Raw genomic sequence first — 27,973 nt, forward strand, 5'->3', positions numbered from 1 at the left:
GAGAGTGAGAACAATCACAGGAATAATGCTGTGTTGGTTTCTCTTTTGTCTACCTTTTTACTTTCCTTCCGTCTTTCCTGAGTTTCCATCTACCTTTGCTTAAAACTAACTCACCAAGTAGATGTTAATGAGGGCATTCATCTTCTCAATGATGGCACTACAGAAATCACAACTTCCAACATTTGGTGAATATTGGCCTGGTGTGGTGCAGGTGTACAGTTTTGCATCTACATAACATCAGTGAAAAGGTAAAGAAATAGATTGTTTCAAACTCCTCTCTAACAATGAGTACTGTAGACTGTTGCAAACATCGCATTGAATAACAATAATCTGTATAGAATCAGTGTGCAAAATACTATTTTAATGTTAAACCAGCTTAGTTGCAGTAAAACATTGCAACCGGCTCACACACCCTGTAGGCACTGATGTGCCCCAACTATTATATTATATTGTGTATATAATATATATATACAATTTGTATCCCCAAAAGTTCAAATACGTCTAGTTCCACGATATCTAAACACTTTTTAGAAAAATATTTACTCTAGCTCACATTTATGGAGCCTATTATTTGAACACTCAGCAATGGAAGAAGTGAAAAACCATTTCAAACATAAACACTCAAAACATTAAAAAGTCGCTCTATGTTTGCAGGTGTATCTTTGCGGGTGTTGTGCATTTAAGAGTGCTGTTCATTTGCCTTCCACTATCAGTGTGAGTCATAAATATAGGCTGCCTCATGGAGGTACTGCATTACCGCTCAGTTTCGCCAGACTACTTCCTGATTCAACAGATCTGACCAATGAGATCACAGCACCCGTCACAGCCTCCCACCCTCACCTTTCCAAACCAGCCAATAGAAGCGGCCCGTTGAGCTCTCCTCGCGGGGAGGACGAGCCACACAGGTAACTCAGGGAAAAAAATAGAAAGGAGAGGAGGAACAAATAAAAAACTCCAGGGCTTGTTATGGAGTTCGTGTGCAAGAAACACGGATTTGCACCCTTCTTTACCAGTTAAACCAGTATCTCTGGATAGAACACACTCAAGTACTTCAACAGGTAGAGTCTCTGACCGCAAACTCTTTCGTGGCTCCTCTGAAAATAATCTCCCACTTTTTTTTTCTCTCTCTCTCCGTTTACCTCAATTGAGTTTCCAGCCCTTTTGTTCGCTCTTCTTATCACTTGGAAAAAGGTGAACCCTCGTGTTGTTTTTATTTTAATCTTTGCTTTAATTGTAGTTTTTACCCTTGTGGTCCCTGATGGCTTCGCACAGTGATACTCTGGTGGTGTTCTTTGGGGCAACAGCTGGTGCAAATGGGGGTAAACTGGGTTCGGATGAGAGGGAAATAATTCTCTTGGTGTGGCAAATTGTGGATCTACGTGAGAAAAAGGTACGGACCTTTCTGACCCGTTCGTTCGTTGTGTACCCAGAGTGTTTGTGGCATAGTGTCTACATGTAGTGGAACAGTTTGTGTGACATTTAAATCAACATGGTGTGCTCCTTGAATCCCTTTTCTCCAATGTGTAGCTACCGCTACGTACAATGCTCCGTAACAGCCACCTCGTTAGCTCACTTTTTTACAGGTGTGCGACCAAAATTTAACTAGCAGGTGAGGTCTGTATCTTCACCTGCACGGAGACAAAAAACACACCGTTTTGGTTTGGCATGTCAGCTTCTTGATACAAACAGAGTTAATTTCTTGAATGTGGGGTGTATTAGTCTATAATTTGGCATATATTTAAAAAAAGAAGCATGTTTCACGCTGTATTCTGCGCCATGAACCGTTAAATCCGTCCACAGGTCGGGAAGCTCCACAGATGTCTCGTGAAGCCAGACACGTTGGAGCTGACGGAGCCGTGTAAAGAGGAGACGGGGCTGACTGTGGACGACATCCTCACAGCTGAGCCGCTGGACAAAGTTCTGCAACAGGTGAGTCTCACCGGGAACATGAATGCGAGGTGCAATTCTCCATCAGGAATATTTAAGAAGAAGGTTTTACTTTTATCAATACATTTTTTTTGTTTTGTTGAGAAATGCAATCCATTGTTGCACATAAACACAAACGCACACAGGGCCTATAGACCTGCTTTATTGTTGTGGAGAGATGAGTGAGTGATGGGGCGGCCATAGCCGGGCGCCTTGCTTAAGGGCCCCTCGGTAGGTGTAGGACTGGGCAATAATTCCATTTGATAATTTATCATCTTGAATCATATCGTGTTGAAATTGTATGTCGTGACGCACAGTTTGTCGTCTAAATTTATAATGACAAACTCATACTACCGGTAACTAACAGATTATTTTGCACTAAAGTTCTTTATTAGATTAAAAAAAAACTCTTTTTATTTGTCAATAGTTTACAAAACCATGTGGGTATTTCATGTAGACCATTCATTTATTGAAACACCAGGAAAGAAATGCCCTATAATGACATTTATCGTCATTGAGATGTGAAATAACCTACATCGGGTCCATATCGTCCAGCCCTACTCAGGAGGTGAACTGCCATCTCTCCAGCTACCAGTCCTCGCTGCAGCGTTGAACCGGCCACCCTCGAGTCCCCAAAGACTGAGCTACTGCCGGCCCAAAAAAAAGGCCGTACACCACGTTTGAAATCTTTTAACTGGTGTCCTGAATTTATAAGGAATGAAAATCACAGCAACAGCTCCTAAAATCTCTCATCCCTCAGTAACGTGGCGAGAAATTCAGAAGTTAATTAATCTCGGGCAACTTTCCTCCTGACGGTTTATGCCCAGAGCGAGATGAGACGTGACAAGCCTGACTCTGGGCTTTGGGCTTTGAGCTGTAAGTTAATGTGAGGTGTGTCACATTTCCCCTGATGCCCTTTAGAAATAATGGTCTTCCACCTGGTTGAGACATGACATTGGTTTGGCCCTGACAGTTAAACTCTGCTGACAGTGTGTAGAAGCTAAGAGGGGGGGGGGCAGAGCCGGGGGCATCTGCAGATAAGGAGGAGTCACAGGTCTAGTCTTGTCTCGGCCCGATGCTCGCTGCAGACATCTGGAAGGCGGAATGTTTACCTGGGACCGCACCTCTGTTTTAGGCTGAGGGACAGACGGGAGAGGCTTTCGGATCTTAAGCTTCATCCTCTGCTCGCTTCTCTATGACCGACACGACAATCCGCTTGCTGGTTCCTTCCTGTTAGGAGGTGCGTTTCAACAGAAGTGTTGCCAAACATGTTTTTCAACCGCCGTCTCAAGAGTGTTTGTTTGCACTGGTTGCACCTTTCCCCAGCCATCTATTATGTCATTGCCATGCCGGACTGGCGTGTTTGGGTTGACGGTAGCGCTGCTGTGGTCTAAAATACCACGCATGTTGGAGTAATCGGTTGTTTTCTTCATATTCTTTCTGGGGCTATTTTGCAGCGCTGCTGCTGGGTTAATGACTCGATGCATTGCTCAACACAGTTTACATTTCATTGGAGTTTGATCCAAAAGCTGAAGCCCTTTGTGCCTCATGCGGACCTGTTAACACTTCAGCTCCACTGTAGGTTAGTTTGTGTGCTGAAGCTTCAAATATTAACCCGAGCAATCAGTCCGTTCTGGCCGTACCGTTGTGTCATCAGTTACTTTCTCTGTTGGTCGTTCTGGATTAGTTTTGTCCTTGTTGATACAGAGAAGTAAAGGAAATAGACATTTTATCATGATAGTTTTATAGAAGCGTGTCCCATTCTAACTTTTCCAAAGATAAAAACAACTAGTTGCTTCTTCTTGGTGGGCTTGGTTTTCTTTGGTGAAAGATTCATAAAGAGATGGAAGGTTAAAGAGATTAGCAGGTTTTTTTTTGGTACATTGCTTCAATACAAATTGGCGGCTAAACTCGGTGACATTGCGATTGTGAAAGCACTATTTGTTTTCATGAGTTCTGGTACACATGCTTTTGTCAATTGGCCTTCTGACATATTTAGCTGAATGCTTTATCCTTACACACAAACTGATCCACTATACAAATCTGACACATTGTATATTTATGAATCGCTGAGCAAGAGCAACAATTTGCCAATTTCCACGTTGAGTCACGTTCAGACACGGCAGGCGACCAAAACAACACATTGATATTCAATTTTAGTTTTTTTAGAAAATTCACGATTAGTTTTATCTTTCAAGCCCCCTATTGGGATCAGCAAGCTCAGCAGTTCTGGAAAAAATATCTAATCTGTCTGAAACTATTATTATACATGTGAATAGACCCAAAATGAAGAAAAAAAAAAAATATATATATCTATATATATCTACTAAATCACATGTGTCAGGGCTCTGTCAGAACAGATTAATGTGTTGGATGATGGCTATAGATGACATGCTAGAACTTGTGCATCTGTGTTTATGACTATAGCTGGGACACACTGGAGTGTGTCATGCCTGCAGTTTAATTCACTTCCTAGTGAGCTGATGGATGTTTTGGCTGTCGGCAGGCTGCAGCTGACTGTACAGGCGTGGCGTTATTCATGGACACTGACTGCATGTCACAGCCTGTTCAGAGCTGCATGTGTTGTTGTTGTTGTTACACTGTTTTTTAACTGCTTTAGACCACAGTCACAAATACTGGCTTCAGCATTGAGTTAAGTTACTGATTTGGTTGGTGTGTCTATCGACTGATAGTGAATTTTTAACGGCTGATATCGTATCGATAGTTTGGAGCAGAAAAAGCTGATTCTTTTTCCCGATGCTTGGTCTTGTGGACCTAGTAGTCGTAATGTCTGCAGTGTTCATTCTGCACACATCTATTGCACTTTAGTTCATCCGAGTCGGATCCCTAGTCTGTTGCTCTCCAAAGGTTGCTTACTTTTTTCTCCCTGTAAAAGTATTCATTTTGGGGGTGGGGGGGTTTTCCCCGTTCTGATGCAAGGGTCCTGGGACAGAGGATGTCGTATGTTGTACAGATTGTAAAGCCCTCTGAATTGAATTGTGGTGCACATGCTCACAATGTCAAGTTGTTAGGAATACACATGGCCAGCGATTAAAAAGGGGGATTTGTTCTTTACTCATTTGTCTTTGATCCGTGTTGATTTTTGCCCATTTAGAAATGATTCTGACTGTAAGCAACGTAGCTCTTAAGTGTCATGAGAAGTGCCAATTTGCTTGCGTGCGTGTGAGACTTGGGAGCCTTAAACAGTTTCCACAGGGACTGCCCCGACACTCCCTGCTGCTCTTATCGGAATTAGCTTGAGCCACCTCACCTCTGCATACAAACAGTCGGGCTGCACTGCAGAGCAGACTCTGATAGGACCGTGTTCAAAGGCCACGTCCTCCCCCTCATCTGTGCAGAGGCTGAGAGAGTAGTGAGACTGAAAGCTGGTTTGAGAGTGTATGTGTGGGTCCTAAAATAATGAAACGGAAAACACATGCTGATTTTGGATTGAACTCAAATAAATCACTTTTTTCTTTTCTTCTTATAGTAAGATTACATTATCATCGAGAAAGTTGGATGTGTTCAAATTTAGCAGCCAGTTTCTGACAGCGGAGTCAAGCATGGCAGTAAGAGGATTGTATCCTAGGAACCAAATCATTGTTGCAAAGAATCGATAACAGCAAATCCTTGAGGAGAAGTGGAACACTGAACCCTTAAACGTAAAGGACTCTATCTGCTGCTATACAGAGCCGATCGTGCTCATTGGAAATGAAATGTAGCTGACTGTTTCCTCTGTGGGCTGGTCATGAGTTTGGCTCATTGGCCTGTTGTCTTTTCCGATCTGTTGTCACTGTGAGATTTGTCTTCTGTTCGGCTTGTTTGCTTACTTTAAACCGCGGTTTTGAAACAGTGGCGACGAGGAGTGGGGCGTTGCCGCTACGTCATCTAAAAACATTTGCTTTTCTCTCAGTAATCCGGCTTTAGTAATTGGCCAAGGTGGAGCTGTATGCATAGCTATGAGCAAACATTAAGTCCTGTTATCACTGTAAATATGGAATTGTGCCGTATGGCTGTGCTGCTTGATTCATCTACGCAACAGCGGAGTGTCATCGTTTTGAACTTTACTCTTTGAACAATGAAAGTTTCAGGTGTTACGTTGGATGAAAGAAGATAACTGCGTTTGTTTTGTTGGTATTGTGAGCATTCAGAACCATGCAACTCACTGAGAAAAATAAGACTCGGCCCATTCAATGATTGAGGGAATCATTGAAGGGACTCTTTCTTTGACTCTTAAAACTCCATCAGTGGCTTTAATACAAGGTGTGCTGCTGAGGTGCTATGTCGATACAGTGGTCTGTACTCGGGGCAGTTCGGTGACATCAGCAGGATAACATGCTAATTGGACTAGATGTAGATCAAAGCATGACGGGGCTGGTAGATCTGATGTTCCCAAGACCTTCCAGAGAGTTGATTCTACTGTATGATAATCAAAGCGCCTGAAATAGATCTGTCCTCTGTCTGCGTATTGTTTCAGAAATCCTTTCTGGGTTCCTCCTTTTTTAGTGAAGCATAATGTTGTGGTTACATACACTGCTGAGAATGTGGTGCATCCGTCCACCTAAATGTACCTGTTGACATGTTGGTCTCATGCACAGTTTATCGTTACCGCCCTGAATAAAGAAGTCTATAATCTCTGGGATTAGAGTGCAAGACGGAGTCTGGCATCCAAATATACACCGTTGTGTATCCACGGCGGCCATGTCAATTCATAACTCCTGTTTCAGGTCCGGGCCACCACGCCAGCATTCACTTCTTCAACAGCATCCACACCGTCTTATAAGTTGGTGTTTCCAGTCTGAAATGTGTGCTATTGTAGGACGTGTAGTTCCTGCTACAGAGGGCATTTGTACTCTAAGTTTCTCATTTTGATGTTTGTTAAAAATCAGGTGCTCTTCAAGTTTTGGGGAAAGCAGTCAAGTACAACTAAAAACACCGTCCAGCTCACACTTGAAACGTTGAACATTTGTTTATTAAATCATTGGCTGTCCAACGAATTTCGACTTAACTCTTCATCAGTGTAACCTTTATGCATCATTTTATTTCTTCATTCGTTAAGCGACCAGTGGTCTTTTATCGCGGTGGCTGTACAGAATCCTGAAAGTCGACGATGTGAGAATCCCAGCTGCCCCCCCCCCCCCCTTGTCAGCAGCTGGTTAGCCCTGCATTTCTCTCTGACTGTTGGGGCGCATGCTTCAACACGCACCTCTAATATTTTCTCACTGTCAGGAGCCAGTGGCCATTGTTTTTTTTTTGCTGGCCTCACACCAGACAGTCTAATTTAGCAGTGAGACGAGTGACTTTGAGGATTCAGGGAAGAACAAAGGGAAAACGACTAACTTTCTGGAGGCAAAATAGTCTCCGTCTTGCATGGGAACATTGAGCAGCAAATGAATACGAGCAACATTGAAGTCGATACGCTTTCAGAACTTATGCAAAGCAATCTGATGGGGATGAGATGCTCCATTTATGGTCCCCACATCCTCTGCAAATAACCTATAACACCGTTTTTCTGTTTTCTTAGTCATTTACAATCAGAAAATGATGTAAAACATTCTCAAAAATGCAGTCCTCTGACCTCACCAGTGGCCGTTGATATTGAGGTGACGGTTGAATGCTGCCAACAGGTTGACACAACACCAGCACTGGGGCTCATTGAATGTAGTTCTAAATAAACATGTGCATATGGGGGAGTTGCTGGTATTTAGGAACCATCAGTTTATGTGAAATGGAGGCGGGCAGGTTGAGCGTGTCCGGGTTGTTTTCCCCTCTCGTCGGCCTGTGTCTGTTGGTTGTGCTGAGAGAAAACTGATCATTCCTCTCCTTCGTCTGCTCCCGCCCTCGCTCGGCAAACACTAAAACCTGTTAGACAAGCCTTGTCCCTAATGACGAACAAACACACAGCCAAATGTCAGACACAACACCACCTTCACTTGCCTGCCTTTAGATTAAAGTCTATATTATAGTTGGTGCAGTTTGACCAACAGAGTTGAACCATAGTTGACTCATTTATTAGGTCACAAAATGTTTAAGAATTGGAGTGAAATAATCCAAAATAAAGATACTTTTGGATACGTTATGTTCACATTTAATATTGACTGTCCCGCCTTCCTGTGATGGGTACAATTATTAAATATTCCTCTGATAAAATCCATGTTTAATTTTCCATTCTCCTTCCTCTCTGTTTCATTGTGCAGTTCCAGCAGTCGGTGTCGTCGGAAGTGAAATGCCTCGGCAGAAGCTCGTTCACACTTTGTGTCGACAGTCCTCTCGTCATCCGACAGGCCCTCCACCCCGAGGCTTCCAAAAAGGTAGCGGCTCACACTGCGACTGCTGCTTTGTTAAACGGGAAAGAAAGTCTGAAATATGTTTTATTTATTGAGTGCTAATTGCCGAGCACTAGCATGTCAGTTGGGGCTTTCTCTGCTCATGGCTCAAGTTAAATCCTCGTGTCCCATGTGGAAACCTTAAACGTCTACTCGTTCATTTCTAGAAATGTGCTGGAGTTGAATGTGATAAGCTTCGCGGGTCTGATTTCTTCCCGTCATGAATGTGGGCATTGACTCGCATTAAGAAGTAATGAATCTTTTCCTTCTCTTCGTGTTCCTGGTTATAACTCTGACACAAGATCGTGTCGCCGTGTACGTTCTCTCTCTTTCATCTCTTTGTCCCCTGGCTGTTTGTGGTGTCTCCGATACGTCACACTGAATACTTTGTCTCTTCTTTTTCAGAATCTTGTCCTTCCTGAATGTTTCTTTTCATTTGTGGATGTGAAGAAAGAGTTTCAGAAATGCTGCCCCAATGCCAGCCCTGTGCAGAAGCTCACACCTGCCTCCATGTTGGAATGTATCCTTAACTATTCCTCACATTGTATTGATACTCTATGTTGTAAATGCCATCATAGTGTTAATGTATTTACAGAGTTTATAGGTATTTCTTTGCAAATTTAGATGTACTGGTGTAAGGAAGTTGGCACAGAATCCTTGCAGCACGACACGTTAGCAAAGTGGAAATAACAGGCCGCTGAAACAGGTCGGTGTCCTTAACCATGTGTGTAGATGTTGGTCTCCCTGCTGTGTCAGAGCAGTCGATGGGGGGGATGGAGGTGAGCAGCATGGCGCAGCTGATACTCCACATCCTGGCTGAGCCTCACAGTAAGCAAACCGCTGAAATGATCCGAGGGGAACTTGGAATCCTGAAATGTGCGGAGAAATGCATATGGCCACCACAGAAGTAGCGTGCACTGTTTGCCGCCGATGGTTTTCTTTTATAGAATCAGCACTTTGAAGTCTTTGTCTTGTACCACAACCGTCTTGCCTTTTTTAAAGTTCTATGGAAACTGGAATAAACTAACTGTTTACAGAGAGAACACGTTTTAACTTGAGCATGTGGTAGATTGTTGATCACAGAAGAATATTTTGATCGATGATTTACTGCAGTATGGATGGATGTAAGATGACTCCAGATATGTTGCAGTGCACATAAATCAACCTTTAATCGGACCTCTTCCATCTTGAATGTTGCCTCTGGCGCTGCCCTTTTAATAACAGCCTCTGTCTTTGGGTGTGACAAGTAACAGGAATGCACTGCTCAGCAGGGTGAACCTGTTCACTGCAGTAGAGGGATCAATCATGCACTTTTTATTTTTGTATTTTTCAGACCACGAGTTCTCATGTGTTGAAACCGTGAAGTACAAGTTTGATTCCGGCACATGGTATGTATGAACGTTTTGTCAGATGCACATGTATCTCACTCTTTGTTCCCACCACACCCGTCTGCTGCTCACAGACCGTTGACCCTCCTCCAGCCACGTTGGGCTTTCAGACCTCGGGGCCTCAGCATTGATTACAGCAACAAGGAAATCACAAGTGTGTCTTTAAAGTGGTCCAACTGTGCCGTCGAGTGCTTACCTGGCTCTCTGGTAGCAGAACACCAAATCCTGCTGCTCTCAGCCAGTCAAAAGCCCATCACCTTGACAACCCCCCCCCCCACCCCACCCCCACCCCCAACATTTAATCATAGGAGTGTGTTTCTGTGTTAAGCACTTACTGTGAGTGGCCTTTGTGTCTGCAGTCAGTGGACAATGTGTTCGAATGAAAACTAAGCGATAGAGCTTTTTCTTAAAGCTATAGTCATCGCTTCTAACAACCTCTTCTTAATATTCTTCCTTTCTAAAAATGGTCAGAACGTCGTTAATGTTTTCTCTTTATCCTTCTTCAGCAGCAAGACGGAGCCGGTGGACAGTGAGACGGTGGTCAGAGCGCGAGGGCTCCCATGGCAGTCCTCAGACCAAGACATTGCTCGCTTCTTTAAAGGCCTCAGCATTGCCAAGTATGTTCCAATAGCCCCACTATTCCTGTCATGTTTATTCAAAGTACTCTTTAAATGTCAAATGGAACCCTCCAAGATTAGTATCAAATGCTAAAGTCATTGGCTTAAAGGCTCTTAGCATTTTTGGCTAGAATAGTCGTTTGAACATCAAAAGCTCATTATTAGGAAACTATGGACACTCTAGGATTAGAGCTGCTTTAAGCTTTTATCAGCTGAAATATGATGCTACATAAAATGTATAACATAAATAGTTTTAATTAAGTGTAAAATGAAATAGATGAATCTTATACCTGTGTGCCAGATAGAAAGTCCCTAAAAAAGAAAAGGAGCTCTGTTGAAGTTTCACCATTAACTGTGTTCTTACTCATGAGTGTATCTGTGTGTCAGGGGTGGCGTGGCCCTGTGTCTCAACGCTCAGGGCAGGAGGAACGGCGAGGCCTTAGTTCGCTTCATCAACTCTGAACACAGAGACCTGGCCCTGGAGCGCCACAAGCACCACATGGGCAGCCGCTACATCGAGGTTAGACTCCGCATTTAACTCGTGCTCATCCTGTGTGTTTTTAAAGTACGCTCAGCTGAACACTAGACCCGTCTTTAAGTCTTGAGGTAGTTGATGCGAGTCTGTAAAATGTCTTCTAAACTAAATAATGATTAAATAATGCTCCTCATGGCTAAACCCAGTTTTTCCTCTTTTCTTTTCAGGTCTATAAGGCCACAGGAGAGGAATTCCTCAAGATTGCTGGAGGTCAGATTTCAGATCTTTTTTTCTCTTCTCACTGTTTGTATGAGGACTCGTGGTGAAAGGCTTCCTGTCTGTGTGAAGTAGACTTTTATTTCATGGCCTTCCCGGATCTTTGAGGAAAAACAAGAGCTGCATCTGTAAAAGAGCAGCTCTTCAGCGACCGTAAAACAGGGGATCTCATTAGCGCTCTGGCTCTCTCTCCCTCTCGCTCCCTCTCCTGTTACCTGTGTCTTTGACTCATCCCAGTGACTCTCCAGCAGCTTATCTTGGACTCATGAAAGACTCTTTGTGAGGGGCTCCCCCCACTGCCCCTCATCCCTTCCTAACCTCCTCATCCCCTGCCCAACTTTTCAGAGGCCCGTGGGACAGACATTTCACTCTCGGCTAACAGCAGCTCACCTGTTTAGTTCAGCCTCGACATGCACCCCCCCGAGGGAGAGACGGCCGCAGGTCGGTGAAAGGGCCGGCTCGGTGTTGATACAAAAGGGGTGTGAAGAGACAAAAGCAGGGCCCGGGGACTCTGGACCACAGAGCAGCAGCCACCAGTCACGCAGAACAGAGATAGCAGACAAAGAAACACAGTCACACGGAGCAGATAACTTACAGCGGCCGCCAGTCCGACTGTGGACTCTATTCAGATGAGTAAAGATCAGTGCAGATTGACAGCATGTTGGACTTTAAGCTAATAGTTCAAGCAGACAAGACTGCTGCGTGGATCAAAAGAAATGAATGCAGTTCACAGGAAACGTGTAAATGAAAATACAATCCAAAACATTTAGTGCATCGGGCAACATCATTGCTGTTGTGGAAAATGAAATTGGGTATTGTAGCTGTTTTTAATTTGACCTTTTACAATAAATACGGGCTGCAGTCTCCTGCTGGCTGGTAGTAGAAGGAACAACACAATACACTCTTAAAAAGTAAAAACAAAACATCTGGCTGGTCAGTAAAACAGTTGAGCAGTAATAAACAAACCATGAGCCACTGAACTTTATATCCAAAAACGTTTCTTTCCTTGATCACTGGATGACAAGTCAATCGTATATTTTGATCATCGAAATGCTTTAAGTTGTGTGGACATGTAGTTTAATTTGTTGCGTCTTCTGTGTATTTTACAAAGCGATCAAAGAAAGCCATTCAGGTGAAACAACACTTCATGGCACTGTCTGCACACATACCGTCTGTATACATGTCTGTGACCTGAGGTCAGTTGCTTTAACAGCACTACTCCAGATGGGGATAGTTGCAAATTGAAGGGTTGGCTGCGTGAACATATATCTTTATTTTTTTGCAAGTCTCATAAGATTGGAGAACAGACGCAGGTGATTGTGTGATGGGCGTCGGTGAATACAGCGATGGCTTGGTTCAGCTGGCTGGACAAAGCCAGTATGCAAGTCAGCCATTTAGCCTGTAAGAACGCCACACTTTAGATGTTCTACTTCTTTGCTGCCTAAAACTGGATGGTAGTGCTTGCAACTGTGGAAGGAGAAGCTAGGGTAGAGGCGCTGAGAGAAATCAGGATGCATCAAAGTGAAATGATCAAAATGTTTTTATACCATGGTATCTCTCACTTTGATTGGCAAGACGTTCCACAATGGCCTTAAGATATTAATTAGCATGATTCCTTTATGGCAAACTTATGATTAAATACCTTTTTAGTTTTAAATTTGCTGAAGCAACCAAACACCGGCATTAGTGTCTGGTTATTTTATGCTCTGGGATGACACCTCTTTGTCTCAAACTGAGATATCTCCACAACTACTGGATGGATTGATGTTAGAATGCTGATGTTAGCATTGTGCTGAATGCACCACTGTGCCTATTTACAGCTTCACCGAGCTGCCGGCATGGCTGTAGGTTGTCGTCTTGAAAGCGTCACTGAACTGTGATCCCTGGGATGGTCCTGAGATGGCCAGGTGTTTAATCACTGCTGTCCTCTTGACTCTAGGTACGTCGAACGAGGTGGCCCAGTTCTTGTCCAAAGAGAACCAGGTGATCATCCGTATGCGGGGGTTGCCATTCACCGCCACCGCCCAGGAAGTGCTGTCCTTCCTCGGACCCGAGAGCCCAGTTACCGACGATGGCGAGGGTCTGCTCTTCGTCAAGTACCCTGACGGACGGCCCACTGGCGACGCCTTCGTGCTCTTTTCCTGTGAAGAGTACGCGCAGAACGCCCTGAAGAGGCACAAGCAGATCCTGGGGAAGCGGTATATCGAGCTGTTTCGGAGTACTGCAGCTGAAGTGCAACAGGTAAATTCTGTTGTTCGGGTGGGACACGTCTTTCAGCTGTACGTTTTTGACATGATGTGGAAAAAAAAATGTGCTGACTGGTTCAAAATAGATGTGATTTAAGAAATAGCATTGGTGTTGTTTATGTAACAGGAGGTGGACAAAGGAACGGTTTAGTTTCCAGGTTCCGTGTGCAAGATGATTTGTACATTTAGGTTTGTTGTGTAATTCCTGAAATTTGTGTTTCAAAATGACATTAAGACTGAAAAATTAAAAAGGGGATCTTGTGGCCTTTAGCTTTCTATTTCAGACACAAACATGTTTCCTTTGAGTACTTTCTGAAACATAATTATGATAAATATGTTGACAAATCTATGCATTTTATTTTCTTGCAATTTAAAAAAAACTCCTCCTTGGAAAGCCTTTTTGTCATCAATAAATAATAAATAGGTTCACTTTCTATTTGTGACACCACTCGACATGGGCCGACCAAAACGGAGAGGTTGGTAAGGAACTGATGTCATGACAACGAAGAAAAGTGGCAAAACATTGTTCTGACTAAACAGTCGCGACATCCACGAAGTCGGAAGACTGTTGAGTTTGCACAACTGAAAATAACATTGTTATTGCGCAATGCATACGTGTATATATTTAGTATTAATCGCTGTGAGAAATGGCTGTTTTTACCTTCAGCTGGTTCCTGTTGGCTGTGAATGTTTAACACCTTGATCAACTCTGATTCATCCTTTTATTTATATTTTCTGTCTAATACACATGCAGAACAGTTCAGCGATTGGAGTCGAGCTTTCTTCTGACACTTTCTTCGTTTGCAGAAAACGAGCAGCGATGACGGTTGATTCATCGACGTCCTCTTCTTTGTCTGCCAGGTCCTGAACCGCTACATGTCCGCGCCTCTGATCTCCACACTTCCCCCTTCACCCATCATGCCTGTCCCCGTCCTCGCCACGCCCCCCTACCTTCCAGCGGCCAGCAGCACCCGCGACTGTGTCCGCCTCCGCGGCCTGCCCTACACTGCCGGCATTGAAGATATCCTGGAGTTCATGGGAGAGCACACCGTTGACATCAAACCCCATGGAGTCCACATGGTCCTCAACCAACAGGTCAGACTGCTGGGGACTCGTAGGCTGTGAAGCTCCGTCTCTTAAAGCCATTATAAATGTCATCCCCCTTCACGGCTCTTTATCAGAAATCACTACAGAAGAAGACAAGTATTGTCGTACAAGTATAGCAACGGCTAACAGACAAAGAGGAAACTTGGATAAGAAGCCTACTTTACTATTTTACAGTGATTGCTTTCCCAACTGATTTATTTTTCTTCAGACAAAATAACACTGACGCTGTTTAGACTTTCTAACCACCACATGAGCATTATAGTCAGGAAAGATGTAGTTTTATTTAAGATCTCCAGCTGTGACAGATTCTATAGAATCTGACTTGATATCCTTGCCCTATCCATAACCAGCTTTTAGCCGAAGACATTCTTGTTTGGCAGTTAAAATGCCACTCCTTTGAATTTGAACTGTTGCTGTATCCTTGTTCTCATTGTCTTTAATTCATTCTGTCCGTCGTCTCTGCAGGGTCGGCCCTCCGGTGACGCTTTCATCCAGATGAGGTCCCCTGACAAGTCGTTTATGGTGGCCCAGAAGTGCCATAAAAAGACCATGAAGGACCGGTACGTCGAAGTGTTCCAGTGCTCCACAGAGGAGATGAGCATTGTGCTGATGGGAGGAACCCTGAACCGCAGCGGCCTCTCCCCTCCACCCTGCAAGCTTCCCTGTAAGTGAACACCCGATGGTTTGTCAAGCCACCAATCAAGCCTTTTTAGTAGTATTTGTGACAATGTTTGGATTTTCTCTTTTATATCATGTATATTTATCGGGACATATTTCATACCTGCATCCTTCCACTGACATCCAGTCAATTTAGGTTCAAGCAAGCTTATTTTTTCTCTTTCATATCCTAGAAATGAAAGAGTTATACTATGGTTGCGTCTCTGCCTTCCTTTGAAACAATGATGCCAGTTGAGGCCGAACTGAATGCAACTCTGTACTTTACTCTGTTTTATGGTTCATATTTGTCTTTGGTGATTCGATTAGGATTGTCCAGTCACGTGAGAGTACCTTCAATTTTTACTTTTCTGTGTTTCTTTTTAATGGTTATTGATGAACTGATCTTTACCGATTTGTATATCTGCTTAATAGTTTCCAGAGAAATGTAGTGTTGCCTTTCACCCATGTGTGGGGCTGGATTTCACCCCACAGAGAGGAGGCCGGAGCGCATGGTCCAACTGCTGTTTACAGTGGAGACGCTGCGATAATAAATCGACCAAACTGGTTTACAATTAAAAGGAATTTAATCCTACTGAAGCAAATACAATTATACAGTGACGTACACTACTTCTATGGAATATGAAACAATAAAACGAACGAAAACCCTCGCGCAAAAAGCTCATCTTTAGCTCCTCAGCCCGTAAACATCTGTCTGCTGAGAGCAACAGCAAGAAGAGAAAAAAATACTTAAAGAAAACATCCCACATCTTGTTTGAAACTCCTCCCATTTTGTCCATCACAATTCCTATTGGCTAACTCCCAGGGGCCTTATCCTGCTGCACTCTGTAATCGCCTGTCTAAAAGTCTCTCTCTGTCCCTACGCTCTCAATACATTCAATGACTGTCTGTTATGGCTTAACCCTTCTATGATAAACATTCTATATAAAAGATAAGACTTTGCAACTTTTGGCAAAAGCTTCATGTTTACGAATTCTACATCTAGCTACTAATCCTAAAACACTTTATGCTTATCTTAATTATGCATTTCCAAAACACTTATGATTATGAATTCTTAAATATGAATCATTAAACACTTTTATTATAACTTCTTAACACACAGTTCTACACTCAAATTTCTTCCACCCACTACAATTAGAGTGACGGTGCTCTCTTTCTGCATATAGCTTCAACCGGACTAACCTGGAAACACTGGAGCCCCACAAGGCCAGCAGTGTTTAGTGTCCCTGTGTTGGCACTGAGGTAGACCACAGCTTGATACTGGCTGTTTGTATGTAAACACATCTCTGCTGGCATTTGAGTGTGTTTACATTGTAGGTGTGACAGCCTGAAGGACACGGTTGGCTCACGGTGCTGTCAAGTTTAGTTGCACTGTTGAAATCCCCATGCAGCATGTTGTAGCTGTCCATTTACTTCCTTGTGCTACACTTTACGACTGGCAGGACTGTGCATGCGCTGAACACAGCATGTAAATGACCACACGCTCTTTGTTTCTGCAGGTCTATCTCCCCCCACAGCCTATGCTGCCTTCCCCACCCCGCCTGCCATGCTTTCCGAGGCTGCCCTCTACCAGTCCCCCCTGCTGGCTGCTCCCAGACCACATCAGACGATCACACACAGCCCAGCTCACACTCTGGCCTACTACCCCCCTCAGCCGCACATGTATATGAATATGAACATGAACTACACCGCTTACTACCCCAGGTCAGTACATCATCAGCTACCGCTGACTACTCGGTCATTTGTATCTTCTGCTCTTCTCTAACTTCTCTCCTCTTTTGTTCTGTCTAACATTTCCCCTCCTTCTCCTGACATCTCTCTCTCTCTCTCTCCAGCCCCCCAGTTTCTCCTTCCACAGTTGGCTACTTTGCAGCCCCGCCGGGATCAGTCGCAGCCCAACCCCATCTGGCTGCAGCCACCGCCTCTTCTGTGCTGCCTCAGCACGGTGCACTGGTGAGGATGCAGGGCCTGCCCTACAACACTGGAGTCAAGGACATTCTCAGCTTCTTCCAGGGCTACCAGGTCAGCACATGTTGCACTGAAATAAAGGTGTTTATAGGGATGTGAGGGAAAACCTATCGTGGTATTTCTATTCAACTGTATGAGTGATATTAGCTCCGTTTGTAAAATGCTCGTATACTTTGATTTGAACTGTGAAGGCCCACTGTGGTGTTGCAGTAAGTTGTGCCATCCAGCAGCCACTTGATAGTGATGGTAAATGTAAATGCTGACCAGCATACCAATAGACGGTGTGTTTAGCTTTATCTTGTTGACTGTGAACTCTTCCCTCAGCCTGCAACCCCAGATTTGACAGTCTAGAGCTGTTTGACTGCTGAGCTCCCGACCCTGCAGCTAGAAAGAGTTACCCCTTACCATTGGTGCTTTTTGTTGCAACATTTAATTAAGAGACATGTGTGCACTTGTGCTCTCCTCCCTTTTCTGTGCTGCCCATATTTTATGCTGGCACTCCAAAGTAGGTGGAGTCATCTGAAGCAGGTATGAACCCTGACTGGTGTGGCTTCAGATGGTTTGGTACGTCGGGGGAGGGGGGGGGGGGGGTGGAACTGGTGTTGTGGCACAGATCTTTGGGCTGCTGTTGGTCTTTATGGCTTATGTCATTTAGTAGTGGTTAAACCCTTATACTTTGGTGTGTGTGTGTGTCTGAGAGCCTTACTGGGGGGGGTAGCCAGCATCAAATTCTCACAAAATGAGAACCTGCATTCTGTAGAACTTGTCATGCTGAACACTATGTGTTGTTATACTAGGCTTGCCGTGGTGTTCGGTGTTACACAGTGGACATGCATACACTGATCACCGTACCGACCGTCATTTTGCTTATTTTTTTTAATAGAAATAAAACTCATTTAGTTAATATCAGGTCCAATGTCAGCATCATGTTAATCAAATAAAAATAAAAAAACTACTTTGTAAGGTACTATATGAAATACTACGCCTGTTCCTGGTTGTTAGTCGGACGATGAACAGCAGCACAGAGTAGCAGGAGTCTGTCACTGATCACGTGACAGCAAAGTGCCTATTTGGAAACTCGTATTGAAACCAAGTGTTTAAAGGAAACCTGATAACATTAATGAGGCAATCTGTGAACTTTTGTGATGAAGCCATTTGGAGGACGGCATGAAATGGAGGGGTCGCAGCTGGAAGCCGGCACCAGGTGGACACATGCAGTCCCGCAGCTTAACTGGAGAGGCCAGACGCACAGCCATCGCACATTAAATATCAAAGTAAGCGCTCCACAGACATTGAGCTTATCTTTCCGGATGAAATGTCCAGTGTAATCGTTAACGGCAGAGTTTATTAACCGTTGAAAAAAAAAAAAAAAAGTCCTGCCCCTGCCATCCTGTGTGTGTGTGCGTGTGTGTGTGTGTGTGCAAAGCTGACTCCAGACCTGACTGTTGGCTGAACTATCGTAACTGTATCCTTAACGGAGTGAGTGTGTGTTTTCTGGCTGCAGTAGCGTCTCTCACACTGGCCCTGGGTGAGAAAACTCTTCCCACACAAGTGCTGCTGTAGTTTACCAGACAATCCCATGCTTAATCACACCGTTTGGTTCAAATGTATCCTGTCCAGCCAGGATTTGGTGTTTGTCTTCCTCAAAAGTATTTTTAGGAGTGTGTGTGTGTGTGTGTGTGTATACCTCTGCATCTTGTGTGTATCTAAAACTGTGTACTGTTCATTTGTGAAACAATGTGGAGGCCTCCCACCCTGACTGTGCGTTCATTACTATGCTATCTGTAGTACGCCCCTGACGAGTACAGCAGCATGGTTCAGATGAGCGAACAGGCCAGGAGTCTGATTCAGCCCAAAGAATGGCTCTGTCTTTAGGGACTCACCCCAAGGTAAGAGGAGCCACCCGACCAGAGAACCAGCGTGGCAAGAGGGGGCATTTCCTACACTTCTGTATGTTTAGGCTTATGCACAACATGCAGCTATGGACTAGCATCAACCTGCCCAATAAGCACCGACACATCACATATTATTATGCCCACATAAGCTCTCTAATGTAAGTTCTTTCCATGGGAACAAATCAATACACATTCTACCAATCTAAACAGGAATGCCCGATCTAGCCAACATGGTTCTACGCTCCTGACCTGGCATGTCGGCCTGCTGCTTCCCAAACAAATCTCCTGTATGGGTTAGGAGTGCTGAGTCTGTATGAAATATTAGGGGAATGTATTGCTGTTGTGGATTATCAGCTCAGTTTTACAACTTGAATTTGTGGCAGCCTCGCCTCCTGCAGATACTTTGCATGATTTGCAGAAGATGATATTCTATCCAGGAAGTTTGCTCTAAGTTGAAAAAAAGATGAAAAATGATTGTTATCTTAGGAAAAGATCATAGACAACTTAAATCTTATGTTCAAATAGTTGTGTGAAAGGTTGTAAGACGATATCAGGAAGATGTCTGATTGTCGGACATCTTCAGGTAATCTGATTGACTGGTTTTCATTCAAAGTGAACATTACTGTGTGGGATTTCACCCACTCACACAACCTGAGCCCGAGAGGAGGAATGAAACCAGTACATCACTCTGGTTTCATGTGTTGCATAAAGAGCCTGCAGACACCAATGTCCTGCAGTGACGTGAAGACTATTTGTATTCCTCTTCCTTAGGGAGACTTGAGACCTTCACAAACTATTAACAGATAACGTGGTGTTTTACCACTCTGCTTGTCTCAAAGCGTTTAGTTAAAAGCTAGCTGTAGTTATATTTCACCAGACGACACGGTTTATAGACCAAGCACTACTCACTGACTGGAACAGAGAAAGATGACATACGTTCATGTTCTGCCTCTGCTAACAGAAGAGTTGATTTAGGATCACTGAGTCTTGGTTCAGCACCCGTCCGACACTAAACCGCCTCATGAGTCCTGAATGCATCGTCTCCCTCTCTCCTGCTCCGACGTCCTCTTAACTTTTTGACTGAATGGATGTTACTGCCGTCATTGCTCATGTGATCAGTGAGTTGTTGCTTATCTGCATGTTTCAAGGAAACGTTTTCTTTTTGCATCAACCTTTATTTTGATGCATGCATACTGACGGATGATTACGTGTGTGGCGTCACAGCCTGCCTCGTGGGTTTCAGGTCCTCTGGGAACAGCATGTACTCTGCTTTCGCCCTTTCAGCGCTACCCTGTTAATCTTTTCTTTCTCTCTACCTAACTGAACCGGTTTGATGAGGCGATCTTTTCAAAGGCCATTGTTCATCCTCTGCTTTGTGAGCTCCCCCTGGTGTTTTCACGGTGCAGCTGCACAGGTGACACTTATCGGCTCACGCGTCTGTCGTTTTTATTTCATTTTCTGCAGCTCCAGCCAGACGCCGTCCTCATCTTGTACAACTTCAGCGGCCAGTGCAGCGGCGAGGCCTTGATCACCTTCCATAGTGAGGACATCGCCAGGCGGGCCGTAGCCGAGCGCTCCAACCACCCCTTCTACGGCCAGCAGGTCCACTTGGTCCTATGTAACTGACCACTAGCCCTTCATCTCTCGCCTCCTCCTCCCTTAATTTAAGCTCACATTGAGGTGCATTCTCGTCCAAAGTGCCTCCAACAGCTTTTCCAGTTGATCCCAGTGCCATTTAAAAACGGCTGTTGAAGCTCTTCCTTTCCCATGATCTGCAATTATTAACACAAAACTGACACTGCTGGCTGTGACATTCCTGAAGCTACTGTTTGAGTTCGGACATCCACTGGTGAAGCAGCTGAAGTCGGTGAAGCTTAATGTTGGGTTAATGACTTTGTGGATGTCACGCACAGCATTTCTGTGCGTTTGTGCCTACTGTAATAGCTGGTTAGACGGTGTAGAGCCTGGACAAATATGCATGTATATTTAAATGCCTTATCGATGTGTCCCCCGATACGACTGTACAGATGTTCATCCTGAGATGCTTGAGGCTGTACAAACCACTTCTGCACACAATCTTTTCTGTTTATTTCATAATTTTCACTCTTGACCACTACAAGATTTTGACTTTTCAGAGTTTATGATCCTTTGTGTTCGCTCTATGCAAAGTGTATATGTGCATGCACAATGTTTATTGAGTTGATGGTCTCAAAGTGTAGTGGTGCCATGAGAAGAGAGAGAAAGAAGCCATACAAAGACTTGCTGTGCTTCTCAACTGTCGTGGATTAATTTGAACTAACCTGCAGAGACTGTTGATTAATACTACAGCAAGTAGTACCACTGTACCATCTCATTTGTAACTATTTCTTTCTGTAAAAAGCATTTGTGTGTGACATGCAGTATGTCGTCCCATTTAGATATTTTCCAAGCACTGCAGATTTATTTGTTCCAAAGAGTTAAGTGACCGAGCGTCTTTAACGGAGTATGACAAATTTATTCTAATTTTATTCATCCCATTTCCAGACAATGTTTTTTGAGATGACGTTATGAAATATTAAGGACAAAGTCATATCATTTTCTAATGACCGACTGCAGCTATTAGATCTTTTCCGTTTTGGTCTCCAGTCTACGATCAGTCTATAGCTGCAGTAATCTCTGCTTATGACCTGAGTACTGTGTAAAAGCTGCATGAGTTTTTCCTGTGACAGGCCTACTGACTGCTGTCTGGACCCCCCCCCCCCCTTGCTGTGCCTACAATACCCAGAGTGCAATACTGGCCCAAACGAGGCTCAGTCGACTTCTGGTGGCAGAGGAGATATTTGTTTCTTTTGTTGCAAGTTTGACACTTGTATGAATTTAGATCTGTGTATAAAACCAAACAATAAATAATGTTGACTATTGTACATGTTTCATTTGGTCTCAATTAAAGGGATGAATTCATAAGGCGCCAATGAATTCAATAAATGTTGCCCAAACACATTTCCTTTCCATAAAAGGAATAAATCAAGGGACTGGAACCAAAGGGACACAAGTGTCATTTAGGGAGAATATGAGCATTCAATATCAAATGAAGGCTCTCTGTGAGATACTTTCAGTGCCAAAAGTGCAGCACTGACATGCCGTAGGTTGTAATATAAAGAAAACCGAGAGGTGAAAGAGTGAAAGTGTGGTTTGGTCTGCTCGAAGCTCACTTGTGCCCTTTCTGACTCGACTACAAAAATATTCTATCAAACTCAAATCAGCTGCCGGTGCCATATTCTGAACATAATATTTTATCCGTTTGTATTATCAGATTGAGCATCACTATAAAAACAATGTTGCTGCCATTTATAAAATGTATTTTTTGTTAACAGTGTTTAAAAACCTTGAACACAAACTAATTGTTGTAACTGCAAGTACATCAAACTTTTTTTTTTTTCAGACTTTTACTTACAAACACCCATATCCTGTTTGTCTTTGAGAAAATGTTTAAAGCAGAAGTCAATCTCTCTTTCTCTCGTGCAAATTGCGTATATGTCGACTCATAATGCACATACGACACTGCTGCTGTTGTGTCATATACGTGCCGCTTCCTCATTCTGTGAGAAATGGTCGAGCTTGTCTCAGTCAGCGATGTTTTCTTGTGTGATTCCATCCTGAGCGTGTTTTTTGTCACACCCATTGCCCTCAGTAGTTTTCCACTGTCACAGTTTAAATAATCTTGACTCACTAATATTCAAAGAGCCTTTGACCAAAGAGGTAATGAGCACTGTCACAGTGGGGTTACTCAACCCTCAGTATGCATCTATATCCAAATGAGTCATCTTATACAATCTGGCACATACAAATGACACCCCATGGGAAAATCTTGAGTCCGGCATCTTAATTCTTTTTCTTCAGAACTTGACATTAGTTGTCCCCTTTATGCCAAAATCGACATCTCAGAAAACTTGAATTTTTTTTGAGTCCCATCAAAGTAAAATCAATTTTAGACATCAAGCGCAAAGTGAATTGTACTTCTATTTGCTGTCATCATCCATTTGGCCAATTTTGTAAAAATGTATAGGAAGGGTGTTCCTTCCACTGTAACCGCTGTAGCGCAGCAGCTCATAAACACATGTAGATCTTTGTACGGCGTATCAAGCAAGGCAGCACTGTCAACAGTTTCATCTTGACTGTTCCCTAGATATAATTAAAACATGCAATAAGATAAGGAAATTAAAATGTGACTATAATTATGACACCACACTGAAATGATGTCAAAACCCCAATTATTAAAAACACAGTGCCACTGTCATCTACTGGTTGTGCCAGTTGGTGAGAGCACAAAGCAGCAGACAAACTAAAAATGTTTGATAAGTTCTTGTTTTTTAAAAGTTAGTTCGTTCTATAAGCTTGTGACAAACTTTAGACATGATTCCGCTTTTTGCTGCTCGACAAACGGAACATGCAGTTTTTCATTTTGCAATCTTTTCATCTCGAGGAAGTTGAAAGCACGACCGTCGTTTTCAGTGGGATACCAGGACAATTCTTTGCCATTTTGTCACGAGAGAAAACATTTTAGTTGTAAGCTGTGGATTCTATGATTAAGGAAACACATTGAGTAAATTGAGCAACAGTTTTATTAGTTCACAATCAGACCGTATCAGAGATCTTTCACGACACAGAACGAGAAAACTTCCTAAAGTCGTGTCTCGAATTGAGACATAAACTGTAAGTGAAATATTTCTCTGTGGCAAAAGTGTAGAAGTAAGAAGTGGCGGACACAAGCACCGGATTACCAGATGAAAACCTACTGTGGTCTGTTCCCACATTTACAGGCATTTCAAGAAATATTTTACAAAATCAATTATACCTAATCGATGACATTTCCATTCTATTGGCATCAACACAATTATAAAATAACATAAAAACTTTTCATTTTGTCATAGAAAATGATGTATTGTACCATATGGCATTTATCTAAGTACATCATATATGTCATATTTATAAATATATGGTCACAATTTAAAAAAGAAACAACAGAACTTTTTAAAACAGAACATGCAAAATAGGTAATTTACAGAGTTGGCCAAGTATCCCACAGATAAACTCTGACTTCCTGTTTTTCTGTGTTTTAGTTTCATACAAAATTCTTTCATAAAAATAGTAACAGTATACACACGCCAGACGTTACACATCATTTCAACATCAGGATGGATTATTTTCACACATTTTTATCAATACGTCCATTTGGTCTTTTGACTCCGACACACACTGAGAGCTGCTGGTCTGATTGCTCTGTCTCTTGGACACGAAGGACAACTCTTTATTGCCCTCACCTGGGGAGGTGCTGGAGATGTGGCGGAAGAGCTTCTGGATGCCGGTGTCACTCAAGGAGCTCCTGAAGGAGCGAGCAGCGAACATGTAGAGGATGGGGTTCACAGTGCTGCTGATGAAGACCATGGCTCCAGCGATGAAGGCCATGGTGCTCCTGACGTTCTCCAGGTTGTCTGCTGCGTCGGGGAGTGAGTCTACAGTGGCCAGGATGATGAGTGACAGGACATTTCCTATGTGATGAGGCGTCCAGCAAATGGCAAACACGACCACCACACTGGCAATCAGGACTGTGGACTTGCGCTTCGACTTGAAAGTCATCTGAGTAATCCGGCTGCACAGGCAACCATAGCAGACCACGAGGATGAAGAAGGGTAATACGTAGCCCACCAGTGTCTCGAGAAGCACACACACCAGCTCCTGGGTCGGAGAAGTGTAAAAGCGGTACAGACAGTGCTCCTCGCCAGAATCCGTCCCTACAACCTGAGTTGGGATGACAGGTATGCTGAACACGAATGCTGCAGTCCACAGAGCCAGCAGAACTTTATTCAAAGCCTTTTTCCTCTTCCAGCCAGCTGAGACAAAGGGATAGCGCACGGCCACAAAGCGCTCCACGCTCATGAGGGTAATGAGGAAAACACTGCTGTACATGCAGGCGTTGATCATGAACACCATGGCTTTGCAGGAGGCTTCTCCAAACACCCAGAAGTGGGCCAGGGAGTAGATCCATAGAGGCAGGGTGATGAGGACCAGCAGGTCTGCAACAGCCAGGTGCAGGATGAGCACCACGGTGTGGGAACGCTGCTTGACGTGTCTCAGGATAGTCCAGATCACCAGCAGGTTCCCCGGAGCTCCCACCAGGAAGGACAGGCCCAGGATCACACAAGCCACCGCTGTCCCGCCGTCAAACTCCTCAGGGGCCATTTCCTCTGAAGGAGACAGCTCAGTTGAGTCGTTCATGCTGCAAGTGTATGTGCTGACGGAGGCGTCTGGATGAAAAGAAAAACAAAGTGCTGAACAAGCCAGTGTTCACTTCCCTTTGAAAATGGACAGGAAAGGGTTTCCTCACAGGGCTATTTGAGACATAGAGAGATGATTCATGTGTGCGTCATAAGTCCATTTGTCACCTCATGTCATGGATTAAAAGTAGGTATAAGAGCATCAAATAAGTTAAAGAAAAGCTGAAATAATCTTAGAAAATGATGCTCCTTTAGAGAGTAAATGTGGGAGCAACTCCGTGTATACAATAACATTAACAGAGGCAACTTAAGGAGAATCTATTTGAGGTAACTTCCATGATCTGCAAAAGATTTTAATTAGATGGAAAACAACAACAAAATATGTGAGTTATTGTCATACAGGTACTTTTAAAATGGTGTCCTATGTGGATAATCAAGTGCATGCATGTCTGTTTTGTAAAGGAGCCCTTTAAGGATCTGACCTGATAAGGGGTGGAACGGTTCACAAAATCCACGGTTGGGTACGATACAGTGGAGCCACGGTTCGGTACGTTTCGGTACAGTAGAAAACTATAAATGCCAGAGAAATGTACTTGATTTTAAAATATATTTATTCATTACAACTAACATCATGAAGTTATTCTTTGACTTTGAACAATGATGTAACTATACCTGAGTGACCCATCTTCTGGGGTGTCTTCTTAGCAACACATAAGCATAAAAAACAAAAACTGCTCCTTAATGTTATGTAGTATTGTTACTTACATCTTGCAGAAGAGATTTGTAATCAATGGGACTACCTGGTTCAATAAAGGTTTTAAAAAATAAAAAAAATAATTTTGAATTTTTTTTTTTTATTCAAACGTATTCGGTTCGTCATGCGTACCGAACCGTGAGCCTCGTACCGAACGGTTCAATACGAATACGAGTACCGTTACACCCCTAGTCCTGATGACATTTTGTTCCACTATAGAGGAGACCCTTTGCCTGACGGTTAGGGTCTGAATAATGAGAAAAGTGTATCAGGCCGGACAGATTTACTGAAATTATGTTTTTCATAGCTTGTCCTGTTTTGTGTGAAAGAGTATTTGATTTAAAATGGGAGCATGATTGGTTTGCAACTGTGGATATGGGTTATGGGGAGTAATTGCTCCACATTCAGAATGAAATATCACAGTATTGTTTTGAAGGACATATAGAATACACTTTAGTTTAGCATATAGAGTCTTTATTTACCTTAACTGCCATTGCTAGGGCATATTTTCCCCAAAGAGGCAGAGAACCAAGTTGTTCTAAGTTAAATCAAAAAGAGAGAATGATAAACATATTACATTTTAACAATCAACAAAAGATATAATTGTTGTAGCAGTTTCCAAGCTCATCCATCTAGATGTATTACATTGCATTTTTCATGTCAGAAAACAGAAGCCTCTTTAATTGTAACACACAAAACATATGACACAGGAGCGTATCAACTTTTAAAGTTTTCAAACTTTTAAACTGTACAGCAATAATCACCAAAATTGAGCAACATATAAAGCGATCATGTGTTGGCTTGCAGATGCATCCAACGGTCAATGTGAAAACAAAGACAGGAGGGTACGGTGACTTGAATCACAACACAGATTACCATTGTCAGCACTATTGTACATATACAGGCTTTCAAAGCCTCAGATCGTATATATAGGTCTTTATAATAAAGTACAGTCCCTTAGTTAACCACAGAAGACAAATGTCACATTTCCCCGTCATCACAGGTTTTTTTTTCACAATCAGACATCAGCTCTATCTGTGTATTTGCTGCCCTCTGTCCAGTCTGCTGTTGTACGACCAGATCCCTGAGTTTGTTGGTGTGCGTGGCCATTTCCTGGAACAGCCTGACCAGTCGGGACTGCTCTAAACTCCCTCGCAAGTTCCTCGCGAAGAGGGCGTATAATACAGGATTCACTGAACTGCTGATGAAAACAAGAGCACCGGAGCTGAAGACAACACTCCTCGGCACACAGTTGTGTTCGGTGCCTGACCCTAGAATGCAAACCAGATCAATAATGTTGATGATATGGTACGGCAACCAGCACAGTGTGAAAGCTATCACCACAGCGTGAACAAGAACCATGGATTTAGGCTTTGAGTTGAAACTCATTTTCCTGAGCTGGGCAGCTACTAGAGCGTAACATATACTGAGAATGATAAAGGGAATTACAAAGCTCCACAAGGTCTGCAGACATAACAAGAGGATTGCTTGAGTCACAGAGGTGACTTCGTGAATAAAACACTGCTCGGTTCCATCACGTTCATCCAAAGGCTGCAGTAAAGAAGGCCCTCCCAGAAGCAAAGCAAGGAGCCACAAAAGTACCAGACATCTGTTCATAGCACTCTTAGTCTTCCAGCGCATCATCACAATTGGATGACAGATTGCTAAATAGCGCTCCACGCTCATAAGGGTGATGAAGAAAATGCTGCTGAACATGCACACACTGACAATGTACACCAAAGCCTTGCAAAGGGCTTCTCCAAGCACCCAGGTGTGTACCAGGGAGTAGATCCATAGAGGCAGGGTGATGAGGACCAGCAGGTCTGCAACAGCCAGGTGCAGGATGAGGACCACGGTGTGGGAACGCTGCTTGACGTGTCTCAGGATAGTCCAGATCACCAGCAGGTTCCCCGGAGCTCCCACCAGGAAGGACAGGCCCAGGATCACACAAGCCACCGCTGTCCCGCCGTCAAACTCCTCAGGGGCCATTTCCTCTGAAGTTGAGTCGTTCATGCTGCAAGTGTATGTGCTGATGGAGGCGTCTGGATGAAAAGAAAAACAAAGTG

At 43.5% G+C, this 27,973-nt stretch overlaps 3 protein-coding genes across 3 annotated transcripts; 1 reads left to right on the forward strand and 2 right to left on the reverse strand.

The window, feature by feature from the left end:
- The first annotated feature begins 991 nt into the window (after nt 1-991).
- On the forward strand, nt 992-20,502 carry esrp2 (epithelial splicing regulatory protein 2). The gene is made up of 17 exons (XM_079281709.1): nt 992-1,390; nt 1,801-1,929; nt 8,124-8,237; nt 8,658-8,772; nt 8,985-9,080; nt 9,586-9,640; nt 10,147-10,257; nt 10,645-10,777; nt 10,960-11,002; nt 12,948-13,249; nt 14,116-14,349; nt 14,827-15,025; nt 16,536-16,740; nt 16,872-17,058; nt 18,156-18,278; nt 18,793-18,893; nt 20,364-20,502. Exons 1-16 carry the CDS (start codon nt 1,259-1,261, stop codon nt 18,877-18,879), a joined length of 2,265 nt encoding a protein of 754 aa, XP_079137835.1. The 5' UTR covers nt 992-1,258; the 3' UTR covers nt 18,880-18,893; nt 20,364-20,502.
- Nucleotides 20,503-23,543: 3,041 nt separating this feature from the next.
- On the reverse strand, nt 23,544-25,154 carry LOC306791921 (leukotriene B4 receptor 1-like; the record flags this gene model as incomplete). Its single annotated transcript, XM_079288838.1, has 1 exon — nt 23,544-25,154. The coding sequence occupies one exon, from the start codon at nt 25,152-25,154 to the stop codon at nt 24,069-24,071; it is 1,086 nt and encodes a 361-aa protein (XP_079144964.1). The 3' UTR covers nt 23,544-24,068.
- Nucleotides 25,155-26,888: 1,734 nt separating this feature from the next.
- On the reverse strand, nt 26,889-27,896 carry LOC306789978 (leukotriene B4 receptor 1; the record flags this gene model as incomplete). Its single annotated transcript, XM_079286085.1, has 1 exon — nt 26,889-27,896. The coding sequence occupies one exon, from the start codon at nt 27,894-27,896 to the stop codon at nt 26,889-26,891; it is 1,008 nt and encodes a 335-aa protein (XP_079142211.1).
- Nucleotides 27,897-27,973: the final 77 nt, after the last annotated feature.

Source organism: Melanostigma gelatinosum, assembly GCF_949748355.1.
Source record: "Melanostigma gelatinosum genome assembly, chromosome: 2".
In the NCBI taxonomy this organism is placed as follows: domain Eukaryota; kingdom Metazoa; phylum Chordata; class Actinopteri; order Perciformes; family Zoarcidae; genus Melanostigma; species Melanostigma gelatinosum.

Coding starts and splice junctions, on each gene's coding strand:
- esrp2 (XM_079281709.1), top strand. CDS start 1,259: ATGGCTTCGCACAGTGATACTCTGGTGGTGTTCTTTGGGGCAACAGCT. Junction 1,930..8,123: donor TGGACAAAGTTCTGCAACAG/GTGAGTCTCACC, acceptor TTCATTGTGCAG/TTCCAGCAGTCGGTGTCGTC. Junction 9,081..9,585: donor CATCCTGGCTGAGCCTCACA/GTAAGCAAACCG, acceptor TGTATTTTTCAG/ACCACGAGTTCTCATGTGTT.